Raw genomic sequence first — 19,920 nt, 5'->3', positions numbered from 1 at the left:
GTCAAATAATGGTATAACTCTGTAGTGATACTACCTTCTATGAACAAATCACTTAAAATGTTCTTAATTTTTTGATATGACTGATTAAGTTCATTTCTGGAAACTTTTCTGTAACAAGTAGTTGACAACATATCGTACATCTTAGCTTCATAATCATCCTCATACATAAGAATAGCCCCCCCGCCCTTATCTGGTTTCATAACCCGTATGTTAGGGTGTGAAAATGGAATTTGTAGCCCCTGTTTATAATGTCCAGGATGCATTTGTCCTTTGTGACAATATGCCAATTTTTTGAAAATAATGCCAGCTTTCCTCCTAAGGAGGCTGCCATTTGAGACTTGCTTGGCATGCAAAGGGGAAAGTCATTGGGTTTGCTTTCTGAAAGATTGCGAGTTATCTTCACCACCTCTTTGTGTAGGAGCTTGCCACTGTCTGCCTCTAAACGATCCTTGGGATTGTCCTCTGCCCCTCGGGCACCAGTATCTGCCTCTTTGGGGTCTGTCCGTGGCAGGAAAGGACCAGTTTTTGGAAGGCCAATTTCTACTAAAACGTGGGGGTTGTACCCGTAGAAAATCTTTCACAGTTTGCATTGATTTAGCCTTTTCCTCCATTTTCCTTAATACCTCCTCAGCATTAGCACCAAATAGTACATCCTTTTGAAGAGGGGCGTCTAGTAATTTAGCTTTGACATGATCAGGCAAGGCTTGTTCCTTGAGCCAGGCATGCCTACATATGACTGATCCTGTAACAGCAGCTCTACAAGAGGCCTCTAGAGCATCAAAACCACATTGTAAGGTATGCTTACCCACTTGTTCTGCACTATGCATCAAATCCTGCAACTCATTCAAGTCTGGTTGTTCAGGTTGTGACATTTTACTTTTCAATTGTGATAACAAAAACTGTTGGTATTTTAGCATATGGAACTGACAGTTTAAGGCCCTCATGGTTAAGGTAGCCAAGGTATATACCTTTTTCCCCCACCTTTCTAAGGATCTGGAATCTCTCTCGGAAGGTAATGGATTTTTAGCAGTGGAGGCCTTAACTCCCTTGGGGCCCTGTGTGATGGTTTCTGGGTCAGCAGTATGGCTTTTGTATAGACATTGATGTGAGTCAGGAACCCTGTAGTACCTGTCAGGCTTAACTGGAGCTGGAGGTAGAGAGTCCGGGTTAAGGCAGGCCTCCGAGTAAACATCATCTAGGATGTCCAAGACAGGAGGTAAAGCCAGAGGCCTGTGCTGAGGTAGCAAGAGAAATTCCCTAAGCCTTTTCTTGGAATCTGAATAATCTTGGCCATCCCAGTGGAAGTGTTCCCTTAAGGTATGCAAAGTTTCCCCAAATGAGTAATCTTCAGGGGGGATACAGAAGGGATGGACTCCTCCGCATCAGAGTCTTCAAAAGGGGAGTAAGAATGTTCCTGATCACCAGAGTGCTCTGAAATAATGGAGCCCTGATCAGAGGAGGGGGAATCTTCCTCCACTCTGGGCCTTTTGTCCGGTGGGGGCTGAGAACCTCTGATAAGAGTAATTAAATCCTCAGCCATTTTAAGCATCTGCTTCTTAGGCATGGGGCCTGGAGATGGGCCCTGTGTAGCTTGTCTCTTAGAGTGCATGGGTGCTTTAGACTTAGTGAAAGCCTTGATGGAGAAAGAAGAGGAAGGTCTGAAGGCACCTTGAGTGGAGGTGGACCTGTCCACATTCTGAGTTTCAACACCAAGAGTGGCTTCGGTATCTGTAGTTGGGGTGTGGGCCGAGGAGCCTGCGACCTCGGGCACAGGAGACACCACCAAAGAAGTGTTGTCGGTAGTCAGGGGCTGCGTAGGCGCCTCGCTGAGAACCGGACCATGTGTAGTCGGCTTTGGTGTGGTGTCGGTAGAGGCCGCGGACCTCGTGTGTCGGTCCTTATCTTTGCATTTTTTAGACAAAACTGGAGTCGGAGTATCCGACGACATAATATAGTTAAATGCTTTCCCAAAATAATGCTGGGCGAACTCCGCCCGACGCTTAATGGTGCGTTTGTTGAATGTAGCACAAAAGCAACAGACCGAGACGTCGTGGTCTGAGCCTAAACAAGGTATACAGAGGGAATGGAAATCCTTATGCGGTATTTGCTTCCCACAAGAAATACAATTATTAACTTTGTCTGACATCAGTCTGAGGCAAGAAAAGTTTCCCCAATGGGGTACTTAGCTTTCAAGAAGACTTCGGTTTCCAAATTTTCGTAATCTCAGGAGCTGGCCAACCGGCACTTGCGAACTGCTTCTGCTTCGGGCACCGCGCGGCAAGAAAGACTGAAGAAAATGGCGTCGGCTGGTTCCTTTATACCCTGTCGCACTGACGTCAGGGAAGAAGCGACGACAACCGACGCCGGACCTAGACTTTGGAATTCGGCCGACCGAGGACCCGCCTGACGGCAGGAGAACCCATCTGTTATGACTGCAGCTGTATGCATGATGAACATCTGTGGTATTGTCTGTGAACAGTTTCAAGGGGCCTGGTAGAAGAGATGAATGGAAGGCCTGAAGTGCAAAAAAATCAGAGCTCTCATCTGCTTGATGTTGATATGTTGTTTGCTTATTGAAGGAGACCGCAGGCTCTGGACCTTTAGGTTCCCCAAAGTTGCTCCCCACCCCAGGTCTGTAGCATCTGTAAACAGCACCTGAATGGGGTCTGGTGGCTGAACGGGGAGTCCTGGATTCTGAGATATTTGTTGAATCCACCAATATAATTCCTTTTTCTAGCATGGAAGAAGTGGAAGAAAAAACTCCAGAGGACTAGCATGCTGAAACCAGAGAGTTTTTGGGTACCACTGGAATTTTCACATGTGAAGTCTGGCTAGGGACAGCACTGGAATAACAGAAGCCAAGAACCCCAACATCCTGAGAAACACTCTGGCTGTCAAACATGAAAGAGGAAGCAACTGCTGGAAGAAGGTCAGCAGAGATTGCACATTTTGCAAAGGCAGAAATGCCATCAAACTTTGTCCTTAACCTGCAGCCTAGGAAGACTGACTCTGAGACTGGGTAAGTGAAGACTTGTTGTAGATGACAGCGAATCCTAGACTTAGGAGCAAGAAGATAGTGGTTTGAAGATTCTGGTACAGGATGAGTGAATGCTTTTCTTGGATAAGCAGGTCATCCAGGCAGAAGGCAATGACAGGAGCCAAACACTTTGTGAATACCCTTGGAGCTGTAGAGAGTCCAAAGGGCAAACCACAAAACTGAAAATGAGAGGAAGCAACAGAAAACTGTAAAAGATTACTGAATAGAGAGTGAATGGAAATATGAAGGTATGCATCCTTGATGTCCACGGAAACCAGAAAAGCCTGAGGGAACAGAGTTTGTAGTGTGAACATCCTGAAGGTGGGAACTTGTATCTGGGGCATCTAAGATTGGTTTCCAAGGACCATCTTCCCTGGGGCCTGAAAACATCCTGGAAAAGAAGCCTTTTCCTCTTTCCATGGGGGAACTTCTTGAATGGTTCCCTGTGAGATCAAGTCTTGAATCACCTGTGGACAGAGATGGATCTTATCCCTTTGGGGGTTATGGGATGCCCATGAAGGCAGGAATGGATTTCCAAGTCATGTAATAACCGTTTTGGACAATGAGCAGGACCCATGTGTCTGTGGTAATGCTTGTCCAGGTAGATAGGGAGTGAGAAAGGTGCTGGAAGACAGGGATTTTTATGAGTATGGCCAGGTAGTCACAGACTACCTGGTTTGTCTGGAAAGTGAATTTTATGGGCTGAAGATGGCCAAGACCTAGTTGGAGTCTGTTTGCGCGAGCTCTTCTTGTGAGATTGAGAAGAAGCTGGGGCTCTTTTCCTTATAAAGTTAGGCTTAGAAGGGTAACTTCTATGGTATTTTGGAACTGGGGAGACAAGACTATGATTCAGTTCTTGGAAGTTTTTTTCCCTTTCTCTTGGAATGTTTTGAGGATGGGGTCAGCATTTTCACCAAAAAAACAGCAGAGTTGTCCAGGGGTGCATCCACAATTTTTGGCTTGAAATTCCCAGGCAAAGGCTGCAGCCTTAGCCAGGAGTATTTCCTGAGGACAGATCCAGATGCTGATGATCTAGCAGTGACCTCTGCAGCATCATAACTGCATTTAAGTGTCAGGAGTGAAGAGAGTTGGGACTAAGCTGCTGAGTCTGGAAGATCTGTAAGCAACTTAGAAGCCTGAGAAAATAGGTCCAGTACATACTTAGACATATGTGTTTGATAGTTAATGGCCCTAAAAGCCAGAATGGAAGAGGTGTAGACCTTTATTCCAAGCCTTTCCATCATTTTAATGTCTTTATCTGAGGGCAGTACGGTACTGGAAGGCAGCAGCCTCAAAGCTTTATCTGCAGTGACTGAAATTACAACTAGGTCTGCAGGAGGGCATCTGATCAGAAACGTACTGTCCTCAGGGACTTTATAAAACCTGTCTGGCCTTTTGGGTGCAGGAGTTTGAGAATCAGGGCTTTCGGATGTTGAAAGAAACACATCCTGAAAAGTTGGTAAAGGTAGGATATCAAAAGTGAAGGAGAATCTATTTGCAAGAGGTCATAGTACCTCTTTTGTAATTCTGAAACCAGAGAGCTTTCCCACTTGAAAAAATCCCTCATCTTTGAAATAGCCTGACCAAAGGAAATATCTTCCTCTGGTGAGTCCACACCATTAGAGTCAACCTCAGGGGAAGCATAACCCAAGGGGGAGTCAATATATGTGGAGTAGGCTAGAGACTCATCTGAAGATGAATACTCTTCTTCAGAGGCTTCTTGTTCCACAGTAGCAGTCCTAACTAAAGGAGTTGGAGGTGATACAGGAATAGGTGGCTGAGCAGAAGGGGACCTGAGTGCTAAAATGGCATTCAGGATTCCTTGAGAAAAGGTTTGTCAATCTGGGGAAGATCCTGTGAAGAAGAAAGATGTTTTTTGTTTGTTCTTCTGTGGAGGATCTGCAGTACGTTGGGCCGATGTAGGCCTAGACTCTGGCACCGACGTCAACAAATTCTAAATCATTAAGACAGGAGAAGTACTGCAATGTACGTCTGAAGGAGGAAGGTGTGGTTCCCTCTTACCATCAGAAATGGACACCTGCAATGCCTCTGCAGATGTGCTTATGGAACCCTCCCTAACAGCTTGTAACATAGTATCCACTGAGGGAAGAGGACCAGACAACATACGGACCTGCGGGTCTTCACTAGCCTTGAGAGGGATGTCCGGGATGAGAGGTGCAGCCGAAGATTCAAGCCTTACCTTTTTCACCTCTTTCTTCGGAGGCTCACCAGACGAACCCAATGCGCTTTCCACAGTGAGTGCCAATTGCTTTAACCTCTGGTTCTCTAGGTAAATATTAAGGGCTGATAGATGACTGTGGAGTATCTTAGGAACAAATGCCTGACAAATGGCACGGGCCTTATAGTTGTGGGTAGACCCCAGGCAGAAAAGACACTGATCGCAATTGTCGTTGTGTGGAATCAGTCTTCCACAGTGGCACTTAACTCTTCTTGGATGAAATCACCCTAAGACAAACATGTAGTAGCAAAAACACAAATAAAATTTTTCCCAACAGCACGTTTATCTGAAAGTGGAGTAACTTCAGCGATTAGATGAATGGTAGAAGCTGGGGTTTGGACTGGTGGCAGAGAAGCTCTGAGGATGGCACATGCAGACATCACCTCTATGGCCTACATTGACTGTATCCTGTGTGCAACACTGCACATACCTAACAGTAGTTTAACTCTTTGGTATACTGGCCGGACGTTCAGGTCGCCTAGGGGGAATCCCTCCTGTTATGAATACTGCAACATGGGAATAGAAGGACATCTGCAGTTAACACAGTTTTGTTTTTTATTATTTTTTTAATCCAGTTTGCATCTTCTTACTGTAAGCAACCAAAACATCTTACCTTCTGTCATTTCCAAGAACGTCAAAGAAACCAACTTCAGGGCATGCATCTGGATTGAAAGGACCTAACGATACCTGCTTGTGTAAAGCCACAAGTTTAAGTTTCTCTTCATAGGTTGGGTGAAAGGCTTTACCATCTTTTTCTGTAAGAAGAATACAGAATTTTTTTTTATTCGGAATACTTTTTTTTTCATTTTTAAGGTTTTCAGACTGAAACAATATCAAATGTCACAAAATACCTTTAATGGTACATCCAGACTACAGCATTGGGCCAAAAAACAGGACAGCTAAACATAAGACATTAATAAAGACCAACACAAAAATCTACAAACCAGTTGAAACAGACTTCAATATTCTTTGACAAATAAAGATGGTATCAACAGACAAAGAAAAGGCTATGCATTACTTACCAACAAGGTATAATTAGCAATGTTAAACAGTACTAACTGTAAATACTAGAGTAAACTCCATTTCAACACATAATAAACAGGGAATTTATACTGCTATTCCATCGAAAACACTGTGTTCAATCATACTCTTAAGAATCACATCTGACTTCAAAAGTGAGCCCATCCTCAGCCACTAGTACTTACAAAATTTTCAAGGTAAAAAGCGTAACCGTAAGTAGGTTGCCAGGTCTTGCTTTTGTACCACAGACACATGCACTCACACCTACAGGCAATTTAGAGTCCCATTCTACCTCACTATATGTCTTTGGCTAGATGTTCTCAAATTAGCATGCATTAAACATAATTTACAACTTCAATCACCAAAAAAGTTTTATTAAACATATTAAAATACACCAGACTAATAACTCTCACCTTAAACAAAAAACCCAGGTACACTAGAAGAGGAGTGCTAGTATGGTTTTCTCTAGTGAGGAGGACACATCACTACATACAATAACAAACTCTGGATGCAGAAAGTCCAAACTCTATTGAAAGTAACATATGAAGTGCATAAAAAACAGATCTTGACGCAAAGTACTTTTCTCCATTACCAAAACAAATGATGAAAAGAAAGTAAGATGAGCTATGACTGCTGGTAATGACCTGCTCAATGCTAAATTATATACATACATACATTAAAAAAAAAAAAAAAAAAAAAAAATCAAATGATATACAAAGTACAGAAAAAACTACTGCTGGGTAAAGCAAGATTTGTTTTAGCTGCGTCAAGCTGTAACTAGCAAACATGGCTGACCAAGAAACAAACTCAGAAAAAGAAGTAACAGCAGTCAGATAAGTACTTCCAAGGACTTAACATATACATAACTGCTGCAACATTAATACCCCAGCAAAATAACAGAATAGTAATGTTTTGTAAACAAGAACCACAAATAGTACACTTAGCAGAAAAGTACAGTTGTGTACCTACCATAAATGTAGATGTTCGAGTGTATTCACTGTTGCAGTCATTACACTTGGGTTATCCGCCGGCAGGCTACCCGCAGTCGGCCCGAGTTCCAAAGTCTTGGTCCGGCGTCGGTTGCTGTCGCCTCTTCCATGACATCAGTGCGCCAGGTGTATAATGCAACCGACGCCATTTTCTTCAGTTTTTCTTGCCCCAGATGTCAGGTGCCCCCAGAACGGAAGGCTGGAAAAATAAAATTATGCCAAAAAGCATGCATGTACTAATATAAACATTTCCTTCATCTACAAGCAAATACACCACATAGGTTGTATAGAGTTGAGAAGTACAGAGAAGTCCCAGCAATGAAAAGGGGGAAGGTGAGTGGGTAACCTGGACTGCAACAGTGAATACACTCGAACATCTACATTTATGGTAGGTACACAACTGTACTATGTTCATCGTGTTTCACTGTTGCAGTCATTACACTTGGGTTGAATCCCAAAGCTGAGGTTGGGTGTCTGGGTCTAGATTGGATTTGGAGAGGCTACCAGGACCTGGAGGAATGCAGTGGCAAAGCCTGCTCTGGATTTAGAGTAGAGAGGCAAGTGGTAGTGCTTGGTGAAAGTGTGCACTGAGCTCCAGGTTGCAGCTTCTAAAATGTCTTTGGTTGGTACTCCTCTGAGAAAGGCTGCTGAAGTGGCTGCTGCTCAGGTAGAATGTGGCCTAATGACCTTATGCACTGATTTGCCATGTTGTGCATAACAGAAGCGGATGCAGCGTCCTATCCATTTTGAAATGGTCTGTTTTGTGATGGGTTTTCCTTGTGATCCTGTAGCATAGGCTACAAACAGTTGCTCAGTTTTTCTGAAAGCTTTTGCTTTGTCCAAGTAGAATCGTAGCTGTCTGTTTATATCCAAAGCGTGCAGAAGTCTCTCTCCTTTATTCTGGGGATTTGGGTAGAAAGTTGGTTAAGTGAATGGTTTGGTTCAGGGCCACATTGGAAACTACTTTTGGCATGAATGTTGGGTTTGTCCTGAGAGAAACCCTGTCCTGGTGAAAAATGATGAAAGGTTCCACAGCCATTAATGCCTGTAACTCTGATACTCTTCTTGCTGACGTTAAGCAGTTTTCCATTATACGAATTTCATATCAGCTGTGCTGGCTGGTTCAAAAGGAGGCAGTCTGAGTTTTTTTTCATTCATTCATAGATTCATAGATTAGTACTAAGCTAACTGCCTTTGCGAGCCATTTTAAGCCTAGCCAATTATCCCTTGTGAGACTCAAACCCTGCACCTTGTGTTTGCAAGGCAAACACCTTAACCATTAGGCCACCCTCCCAACCCCTTCTAAAACAAAATTGAGATCCCAAGTTGGTACTGGTGCTCTCCTTGGGGGTCTTATGTTTTTTGCCCCTCTGAGGTACTGTCTTAATAGAGGATGTGAAAAAATAGGAGGTTCTGTATTATAATGAGCTGAAATGGCAGAGGCATGGATTTTAACTGATGAGAAAGATAGGCCTTTGTCCAGCATCTCAGTTAGGTATTGTAAAATCTGAGGTATATTTGGAACAAGTGGGTCGAGCCCTTGTGCCTAGTTCCAAGCACAGAATCTCTTCCATTTTTCTCCATAAGATTTCCTAGTGCTGGGCCTCCTGGCTTCTAAAATGACATCTATAACAGCTTTAGAGAGAGGTGCAGTCTGAGTGGCTACATTATCTGCCATGCTGCCAGATTTAAGGTTGTGAGTTGACTGTGCAGAATCTGATTGTTTTGTTGAGTCAGTAGATGAGGAATTTGAGGTAAAGGCCAAGCTGGGCCCTGAGACAAGCTCTTTAGGATTGGGTACCAGTGCTGGTGTGGCCTGTCTGGGGCAATCAGGATAATTTTTGGCCTTTCTTGTCTGACGTTTAGGAGCACCTTGGTAAGAGGAGGCATCGGAGGGAAGGCATAGACTGTCAGAGCTTTCCAGCTGAATGATAGAGCATCCACTTTCCATGCTTGAGAGTGATAAGTTATTGTGCAGAATTTCTGTAGTTGGCAATTGTGAGGGGAGGCAAAAAGATACATGTCTGGGCGTCCCCATTTCCTTGTTATCATGCTGAACACCTGTGGGTTTAGTTTCCATTCGTGAGGGTCCATGTGATTTCTGCTTAGTTCGTCTGCCAGTGTATTTTTTGTTCCTGGCAGGAATTGTGCCTGCAGATGTACCTGATAGCTTAGTGTTGTGTTCCACAAGGTCATGGCTTGCCTGCATAGGGGGTAGGAATGTGTGCCCCCTTGCTTGTTTATGTACCACATAACTGTGGTATTGTCCGTCTTTATTAGTAGTTGTCCTGGATGTAGTAGATCCTTGAAAGCTGTCATGGCATTCTGCACAGCTAGCACCTCTTTCTGATTGATGTGAAGATGCATTTGTTCCTTGGGCCACGTGCCCTGAATACATTTTCCTGCCATATGTGCCCCACAGGCATAATCCGATGCATCCGTTGTTATTGTCTGCCTGGCTGTGGGAAAGGTGAAAGGCTGTCCCTTGTTGTGGTGACAGGCCTAGGACCACCATCAAAACTCCTGTTATAGGCAAGGAATTAAAGTTATGATTGTCTGCAAGCTGTGCCAATGTTGAGTCCAAACACTTTTTAGATACCATTGTAGTTTCCTCATATGCAGTCTTGCATATGGAATTAGTAGAATGCAGGATGCCATGAAGCCCAGGGCCTGCAGAATTTTTCTTGCAGGGAGCTTTGTCTTTGTTGCCATCAGTTGAAAGTATTGAGTCAGTTGCCTTTGTCTGGCGTGAGAGAAGCCATCTGGGCAGTTGTATTTAAGCTTGCACCCAGGAATATGATCTCTTGAGAGGGCACTAGTTTTGATTTATTTTCCTTTACCGTGTACCCTAGGCAAATTAGTAATCTTTTTACAAATGCCAGATGCTTTAGTAGAATGTCCTTGCTCTCTGCTTGAATAAGGCAGTCATCCAAGTAGTTCCTTTTTGTCTGCAAAATGCAATTACTGGTGCCATGCATTTTGTGAAGACCCTGGGCGCAGTAGATAAGCCAAAGGGCAGTGCGGAGAATTGGTAATGCATTGAGCCTGCTATGAAATCTGAGGTATCTTCTGCAAGTTTGTCTGACTGGGACATGCAGGTATGCCTCCTTGAGGTCTAAAGTAACTAGCCAAGTCTTCTTGCCCAGCATGGATAGAAGCTGCTGTAGTGTTAACATTTTGAATTTTGGAACATCCAGGAAAGTATTTAGGATTGACAGGTCCAGTATTGGTCTCCAGGCTTTGTCCTTTGTGGGTACTAAGAAAAGTCTAGAGTAAAATCCTTGCCCCTGTTCTTGCTGTGGTACTCTTTGAATAGCTCCCATTTCCATGAGAGCAGCAATTTGTTTTTGCGCCTCTGTCCATTGGTTTTGTGGCAGGTCCGGCATACCTCTTGATTTTGGAAGTGTGTAAAAGTGGAACCTGTAACCCTGAGAAACAATATTCAGTACCCATTTGTCCTGGGTGATTATGTGCCAATTTTTTGAGAAAAGTGCTAGCTTCCCCCCAAGGGGTGCTGCCAAAAGGTAAGTGCTTGGCATCTGTAGAGGGAAGTCATTGGGATTGTTTCCTATAAGGTTGTGATTTGTCTTCCCCTCCTTTGGGGGCTGAAGCACCCCATTGTTTAGGTCTGTATGAGCCTTGGGGCCGAGACCTGCCTCTTGGGCATCTGTATCTGCCTCTTTGTGGCCTGTCTGACACCGGAAAGGACCAATTTTTTGAAGGCCAGTTTCTGCTAAAACCTAGGTGGTTGAACCTGTAAGAAATCCTTTAGTGTCTGCATTGATTTTGCTTTATCCTCCATTTTCTTTAACACCTCTTCTGCCTTAACACCAAACAAAGTATCATGCTGTAGTGGAGCATCCAATAATTTTACTCTAACATGGTCAGGTAAACTTTGTTCTTTCAACCAAGCATGCCTTTGAATAACAGAGCCTGTAACTGTGGCTCTACAAGAAGCCTCTAATGAATCAAAACCACATTGTAAAGTATGCTTTCCCACTTGTTCAGCTGCATGCAATAAATCCTGCATTTCCTTACTGTCAGGACTTTCTGAGATTGAAACCACTTTCTGCTTTAACATGACATGAGATACTGTTGATACTTAAGCATATGAAACTGGCAATTTAAAGCCCTTACAGCTAAAGTAGCAGAAGTGTAAACTTTTTTCCCCCATCTGTCCAGAGCTCTGGAATCCCTATCCGAGGGGACAGGATTTTTAGCAGTGGAAGCCTTAACCCCTTTAGGACCCTGAGAAATTGTTTCTGGATCTGCAGCAGGGTTTTTGTAAATAAATTTACGATAGTCAGGGACCCTGTAGTACCTGTCTGGCTTGACTGGTGCAGTGGGTAAAGAATCAGGAGTCAGATTGGATTCAGAGAAAACATCATCAACAATATCAAGCACAGGGGGAATAGCCAGGGGCCTGTGTTGGGGCAATAAAGTCTCTGAGCTTTTTCTTGTATTCTGAATAATCATGTCTCTCCCAATGGAAATGCTCCCTCATGGTGTGCAGGGTTTCCCCAAAAGAATAATCCTCAGGCGGACAGGCTGAAGGTATAGACTCTTCTGCATCAGAGTCCTCATAGGGAGGGAGAGTATCCTTGATCAGAAGAGGAATCAGAGGAAATAGAAACCTGGTCAGAGGAATCATAGTCAGTGTCTTGCCTAGGCCTTTTGTCAGCAGGGGGATGGGAACCCCTGATTAAAGTAATTAGGTCTTTGGCCATTTTAAGCATCTGTTTCTTTGGCATGGATGACTGTTCAGTAGAATGCTGTACTTGTTTCCTTGTCTTTAATGGAGTTTTTAACTTTCGCTTGGCTGCTGTAGTGGGCTTAATTGTAAGCTGTGAAGGTCTGAAAACACCCTCAGAAGCCGATGCCTGCTCAGCGGCTCTGGACCCATCTGAAGGAATAGTTTCCGTAGGCCCAATACCTTGAGTTTCCACAGGCCTCGGTGTCTCCACGTGGCTGTCGGATACGGCCTGTGGCTCTGAGGTGGCGGGTGTCAGGGGCTGCGAAAGCACCTCAATGAGAACCGGCGAACCGGCGACTGGCCTAGAAGAGACTTCATCGTCGGTTTTGGACCTCGGATGCCTGTCCTTTGCTTTGTCTTTGCGTTTTTTATAAATTCCGGTCATCGGTTGTTCCGATGGCATTATGTAATTAAACCTTCAGCCAAAATAATGTAAAGCAAAATCAAACCGATGTTTAATAGTGCGTTTGTTGAATCTAGCACAAAACTGACAACTAGTAACGTCGTGGTCAGGGCCTAGGCAAGGAATACAGTAAGAATGAAAGTCCTTATGAGGTATTTGCTTCCCACAAGAAATACAATTATTAACTTTTACTGACATTGGCCTGGAGCAAGAAAAAGTTTCCCCAATGGGGTACTTAGCTTTATTGAAGACTTCGGTTCTGAAACTCAATTTTGAAAATCTCAGGAGTCGGCCGACCGGCACTTGCAAACTGCTTTTGCTTCGGGCACCGCGCGGCAAGAAAGACTGAAGAAAATGGCGAAGTTTGCATCTTTTATACCCCTGGCGCACTGACGTCAGGGAAGAGGCGACAGCAAATGACACCGGGCCAAGACTTTGGAACTCGGGCCGACTGCGGGTAGCCTGCTGGCGGATAATCCAAGTGTAATGACTGCAACAGTGAAACACGATGAACATCAGCAATAATGAGACTGAATTTTCTGACTGTTAGCCACCCCACTCATTCTCAGCATACAGCATCTTGAATCGATTCTTCTAGGTAGAAAGGTGCAGGGGTGCAGCCAAGGAGTACAGAATGTGAGAAAAGTTTTATTTTCTCACTGAAGACTAATGGATGGAATTTTCTGCCTTTGTTGAGACTAGTGGTGCCACATAGAATCCTTGTTTTCAGGTCAATTATCTAGATCACAGTGTACAAAAACAGTCCTCCCTGGATTAATACAGCTGCCTGACAAATGCTTATAATGAGTAGGTCATCACTTAAACACGCCTTTAAACCAAATACAGATTGTTATGATCGGGATCTCTGATCTTAACCATGTTATGCGTTCAAGACATTCGCTTGAGAGGAGATTCTCAGCATCCATGTTGAGAGAACATAACTGGTTAGGATCAGTGAGACCTGACCATAACTCTTTGTAGTGCATGGAGTTTTATCTACTTCATGCACTATCAGTTATAAAAAAATGGAAAGTGTTTTATTGGCTTTGAAAGCCAGTAAAGTACTTTACCGACTGCAGTCACGTAAACAGTAAGTAACTGCTAAGTGGATCAGGGACAATTTATTTAGTTAAATAAGCTACTTAGAAACTAATGGCTGGAAATGTCCCAAACTGAAGTATTAAGTAAGATATTTAGGGACAGCTGAGAGTGAAGGAATGTCCCTTTTGTGACACCTGCTCATAACAGCACTTAGGGGGTGTGAAAACTGCTGCACACCTCTGAAAGCGCTGTTATTGTATGGGTCTTGGGCTACAGAAGTGCTTTACAAGTTAGTCTTTTTTTAAGATTTTGGTGTGTAATCACGGTGCTCCATGCACTACAGTACTATAATGTGCAAACTCACTCTATACTAAATGAAATCCATAGACATGAGAAATGTGTACTGAAGGCAAAATCTTGCAGATTTTTCACAGGTATTGTTCTTAGGCAAGGTTTGCCATATGAAACCACTTAGCATCTAGCAGAGATGTAGCTAGGGTTGGAAAAAGGGGGCATATGCCCCAGACAGAAGGTATTAGAAGAGACAACTGGCAGATGCTGACGGCTTGGAAGTGCTGTCCTGGCATTCAGAAAGGATTGCCAATATTGCATTTGTGATATTGGCTGAAGTGCTTCACGTGTTGTGTTTTAAATGCAGTAAGTCACTTGTTACTTTAGCAGTATTTATGGTATCAAGTGCTTTACAACTTTTTTTTTTGGCTTCAATTTTGAGAAGTTTTTTTTTTGTTCCTCAGCAGGAGTTAAGGAGATGTCAGAAAACTCACTGCTTACAGGTCAGTTTAAACCGCAGCACTGAAAAAAAAAAAATCGTTTTTATTTTTTTAATTGCAAAAATGCACATTTTATTCCCAACTTTACAACAATGTATATTATATATTTTTCAATTTGAAGTGAACTTTCAGCTATACTTTTTTTTTGCAAGCATTTAATTTGTCTATTTCTGATGGTCATTATGCCATTAACTGGATATCAACAACAGATGTTAATATCTCTAGAATACTTTTAGATTTTCTTATATAATCTTCAGAACAAGACACCTGGATGCTGCATTTATTCATTTATTCACCTTGGAAATAGTACAGTAAGTACACAGTTTTCAAATCCAAACAAATAAAAATCACATAAAATAAGCTGCACGCATAAAATACCCCTTAAACAACTTCTTGTAACTGTTCAAAATCAGTGGTTTTTCTTTGATTTTTCTTGACCACCGGAATCATCCATGTGAACAATGACTGAAATCTAACAGGTTTGCACAACCCATCAATACAATAAGGAAATGGAACAAGACGCAAGTATTGAGCTGTGTACATGAATCATACATGCAACTATAGCACAGAGCTAGAGGAGAGGAAACACATATATATTTTGGAGGAGTTGGTACAATGGTTGAAGTGTTTATCTCACAGACACAAGGTACAGGGTTTGATTCTCACTTACGATAGGGAAATTGGCTAGCTGTAAAATGGCCCACAAAGGCAGCTAGCTTAGTACTTGCCTATGAACCTATGAACTACAAGAACCTAACAGAATCAAGGACAAAGAAAAGTCAGTCTCAAAGAAATGCTTGTTAGACTGCACAAGAAAAAAATGCTCTACGTAAATGACAAGAAACCATTTTTTTCTGATAAATATTATTTTTAGTGCTCGTTTCATAAGAACACACTAGTGACATGATTCATATATATATTGAGTTTGTGAGGCAGAAAATGTATATGCTTGTTGCAAAAAAAAAAAAAAAAAGAATAGAAAAAAATCCCCTTCAATTTGGACCCAGCAATACAAAACAAAAAATATGAAATAGCCTGAAAATTTTCTAGCAGAGCTCTTCAAAAGGGATTTGCAGCCATGTTTCCCTAAAATCTTAAGGTTCTAGCATCTATTGTGGGCCCTCAACAATTATAACAGACAATAACACATTAATAGCAAAGAAAACAAATCATATTTTTTTTCCATTTACATACATTACACATCACACGTGTCATAGGTGTTTCTTAATAACTATCATCAGTCCAACATTACATAAATTGCTCAATTTCTGTCTTCCCTCACATCTCACTCCTCCTGAACATTATTCTGCATGTATCATTCTAACAATTCTCATTTATTTCTAAGTAATTTGCTCCTTCCTTTTTTTAAGGATCTCTCTTTCTATTCTTTTCGTTCTTTTACAATATTCAACAGTTCACATACATTTGGTTTAGACTTTGATTTTCATTTTCTAGTAATTGCTTTTTTTGGCAGCCAACAGAATTAAACTTATCAAGACCTTACTATGTCTAGATAATTCTGATGCTGTGTCCCAGCTCCTAAGTTACAGCCATTTGCTCACCCAATATTTCTGAAAAGAGCACCCTGTAAGGGGGACTTCCAAGACGACTGCACACTGATCAACAGCATAACTTAAGCTCTCCCAGTGTGAAAGCAGGAACTTAAAATAAGGAGTTCAACTGGAATGTTTTTTTCCCATAAAATTCAGTTACTGTTTAGTAAATAAATTCCTTGGATGCCAGCAAAGAAGAAACTTGGAAAACATGAAAGAAAATCATCCAAAAGAAAGGAAAACACTCTCTGTGAAGGATTGAAGTTGTTCAGCAAAAAGCAATCCATGCCTCGGATTTGGTTTATGAAATGACTTCCAGTAATTTATAGGAAAATAAATCAAATGTACTCACAGAGAAACTGGAAAGAGCAGACTGCATTAATTTTATGAGATCACAAACGTGCAACTGGACTGTTGTTCCACAGCAGAATTTGTTAACTGAAAGGTCAAGAGTGTATCCTCCACACCTGGCCATGAGAAAGCAGCCAAGACCTATATTAGTAAAGATGCAATAATACCAGCAGAAAGAGTTGATCCTGACAAAACTGTGGCAAAATGGCAAAGTATTAAAAATTGGGGAGCGCTGAGTCTTTGCAGAAAAATGATTATGCGATGTACACCAGGCAGAAGAGAAGAAAATCTATCCCAGAAATTTTGACAGGCAGTGGGTGAGATTCAAACTGCTGTATCTATCGGTCTTCAAAGTGATTTTTTTTTCCCTTGGAGGATCAAACTCATTTTTTGATGCAGAACAGGCTAAGGAGGAAATAAAATTTATCCAACAAAAAGTGAGTTGTGTAAACAGAAGGGGGACTCTGCTTCTCATTCTTCTGATAGTATGGTTCAGAGAGAGACTTTGCCAGTGAAACTTTTTCCAAAGTTCCAAAGGAAAAAGTTTGAAAGACAGAAAAAAGCATTGTAGTTGACTAGACGAATGAGCAATACCTTGGACTTGAACCACAGTATGGTGTTGGGAGATGGAGATGAATGGGAAGAACACCAGCAACTCTGAAACGTGTGAATAAATGGAAGACTATACAGCATCCTACCATGTTTGCGAAATATGGTTTTGCAAGAAAAAGTGGCTAAAAAACACTGGACTTTTGCTGACTTTGTTAAACTTGTGAGTGGATTGTAAAGAATCTATCCCACTTTATATAATTAATGATTAGAGGGACACTAAAAGGGGGGGTAATTATAAGTAAAACAAGTTTTGCTATTATTAATATTTGTATAAATATTTTATGATACAAACTGCATATTATATACAGTAAAACAGTTTTGTGTAGTCAGGGGTATTTTAAATGTGCGGGAGTCTTTTTGGTGACTGTTGTATGTATTAAACATATTAAAGTAAACATACTTTTTTAGTGGTCAGAAATATAGATTTTACAGTACAATGAGAAATTAAAAGCAAGTATAATGTTCATATGCCACTGTGATCTTGTCCTGTTGGGATGGGGGTAGGATGAAAAAAGGGCACCGACTACATTATATGTAAAATTAGAATATTTTCTCTTTTTATTTTACATGGGTGAATGTCTAGATTACTACTTTTGATTTAAACTGTAAAAATGTGTTTTTGCAAGCAAGTAGGCTTCAAAAATAGTACAAAGTGATGAAAGCCATGAAAATGCTAATCTTACAACTGCAAAGATATTAGCTTGTTTGTTTTCCACTGGCAAATGTTCAGTGGAGTTCAGATGTCAGCAGCTGAGGGCAGCTGTGCATCATTTTCTGAGAGAAATTTACAAAGACTCATTGCTTAATACATTTCCATGGAGACAAGCCATCGCAGGTGGAAGCAGTTAATCTTGAGAATTCTGAGTATTCTTTACTGAGGGAAATGAAACATTTATAGGTACAGTGGCAAGCAGTTTAGTGAAAAAATTAAGCTTGAAATTATGGGAAGAGAATAAGAGGTAGCAATCTTCCTAGCGGCCTTAATACTTTAATGCAGTTAACAGAACAGTGTACAACTTACAGATAGTCAATGCACTTTTTCTTAGGGACAAAAGTTAGTGTTTTCTGAAAGTATGGAAGCTGTTTTTTCACATATGTAATGGGAATAAAGATAAGAAAAGAACAGACAGCAATTTACGTGGGAGCACAGGTTGTAGAATGTGCTTTAGTACGTGCAACTTTAATTTTAAGTTGCATAATGCCTATAGGTGCAGCCATCAGTTTGGAGCAATTGCCCCTTTTGGAGCGTTAAACTTCATGTTTTGAAGATGTAAACATGTTTGTTCTAAATTTATAGGGGATGTGGGTGTTTTGTATTCAGTTTTTTTTTTTGTTTGAGGGTTTTCATTAAAACAGAGAGAGTCTTGAAAAATGTGACATAGGTTCAAATGGAAATAATAAAATTGTACAAAACATCAGTCTGACAAATGTTAGCATATGCATGTAGCACAAAAGCTGGAAATACACATTAAAAAAAACTGTTGTGTTTAATAGGTGGGAACAATAGCTTATTATCACGATGGCTATGATGTCCATATATTATCCTGGAATGTGAATGGCCTTACAGGGTTGTTGTGTCTTTCGGCTTTTCCAGGTTAGGGGCCACCACAGCAGAACTCCGGTCCGCTAATGATTGGCAGTAGAGTTTTACGTGCCGAGTTGCTAGCCCTGATGCACAACCTTCAACGAAGGTACACCCATTTACACATGTCTCCACACAGAAGACGCTCTAGCTGAGAATCGAACAGGGCAACGTCTTATTGCGAGGCGACAACGCTACTGCAACACCACCACCGCAGTATGAAAAGGAAAGGGTGTTGAATTATATTAAGAAATGCAGAGTGCAAATTGCACAGCTGCAGGAGACACATTTGGAATCAACCAATCATGTGAATTTGACAAATGAGAGGGTTTAAGAATGGACATTCAGCAGAATATCAGGGACACAGTAAAAGAGGAATAATTATACTAACTACTAGAGGGGCTCCAGTAGTAATAGATAAGGGAAAAAAGACAAAAATGGTAGATTTGAGGTAGTAAGAGCTACTGGCATGGGAAGAGGATTATAACAGCATGTATTTATATTCTACCAAAAACTGCTATTATAGAGCTTAAGAAAATTTTGGGAGAAATGATCAGCTTTCACCAGGGAATATTACCTACAGGTGGGGGACTGGGATTTGATTTCCAACAGTGAGGATGTTATGAGGGGGACCTAGAAGGGACAATACAACAAAAGAGGGTAGATTTCTGAAGAGATTTATGAAAATATTTGTTAGGGAAGATGTGAACTCAGTAGCAGAAACTCAGACAGAATTTACATATTATTCCCCAAGGTACAACAGCTGTGCTAGACTAGATAGAAATTACATTTCACAGAAACGTGTGCATTTAGTTGAAAGCTTCAACACATATCCAATAACTATTTCTGATCATGCACCAATAAAAAGCAAGATAAAAATGCAGGGCAATGAGGGCAATTAAGTAAAAATAAGACACTGGCACTTTCCCACCTAAATGTTAAAAAGAGATGAATTTAAGCAATGGGTAGTGGAAAAATATTATTAGGAAAGACAGAAAAAAGCTTCAGAAGTTATAGCTAAAGACTGGGATAACATGAAAATGGAGTTTAAAAACATGGTCAAAACAAAAGAAAAACAGATGCGGTTAAGCAGTAATACAAATTACTTACAGGGGTTGACAAAAGGTTAAGGTATTGCAGAATAAGGGGAATCTCACAGAACAAGGAGGAGGAACAAATGAAGAGTGCTATAAGGGAGTATATGGATAATATGCATGAGTTTAGAAAGACTGCAGTTAAGCAACTATTTTTTGATAAATCCAGAAAAAAAAACTTGTAGCACAATGGCTTGGGTAACAGAATGTTGAAAGACTTGTCAAACTTAGGGAACCTACAACAAGAAAAGTAACCAGAGATCCTGTAGAGGTTTTAAGAGATATTCAAGAAAGTTTATGAAAATTTGTATAAAGCATAGAAACATGCAAATCATTAAACAATAAAAATGGAAATAATTATGGAAGACTTAATTGTGCCAAGATTAGAGATAGATGAGGCTCAACAACTAACAGTTAAGATAGGAGGTGATGACAGAAAACAATGATGTATAATC

General features: G+C 41.3%; 1 protein-coding gene across 1 annotated transcript in view; it reads right to left on the bottom strand.

Annotated features, from left to right (window-relative positions):
• Positions 1-19,920, bottom strand: part of ACBD3 (acyl-CoA binding domain containing 3) — a 764,756-nt gene that overhangs the window by 600,940 nt on the left and 143,896 nt on the right. The window contains exon 2 of the mRNA XM_044059649.1: positions 5,890-6,031. Within this exon, the coding sequence (XP_043915584.1) occupies positions 5,890-6,031 (142 nt within the window). The remainder of the gene's footprint in view (positions 1-5,889; positions 6,032-19,920) is intronic.

The sequence above is a fragment of the Protopterus annectens genome, chromosome 1.part2, assembly GCF_019279795.1.
Source record: "Protopterus annectens isolate FY-2018-M chromosome 1.part2, PAN1.0, whole genome shotgun sequence".
NCBI lineage: Eukaryota > Metazoa > Chordata > Ceratodontiformes > Protopteridae > Protopterus > Protopterus annectens.
This window is presented reverse-complemented; position numbering and strand designations above follow the sequence as displayed.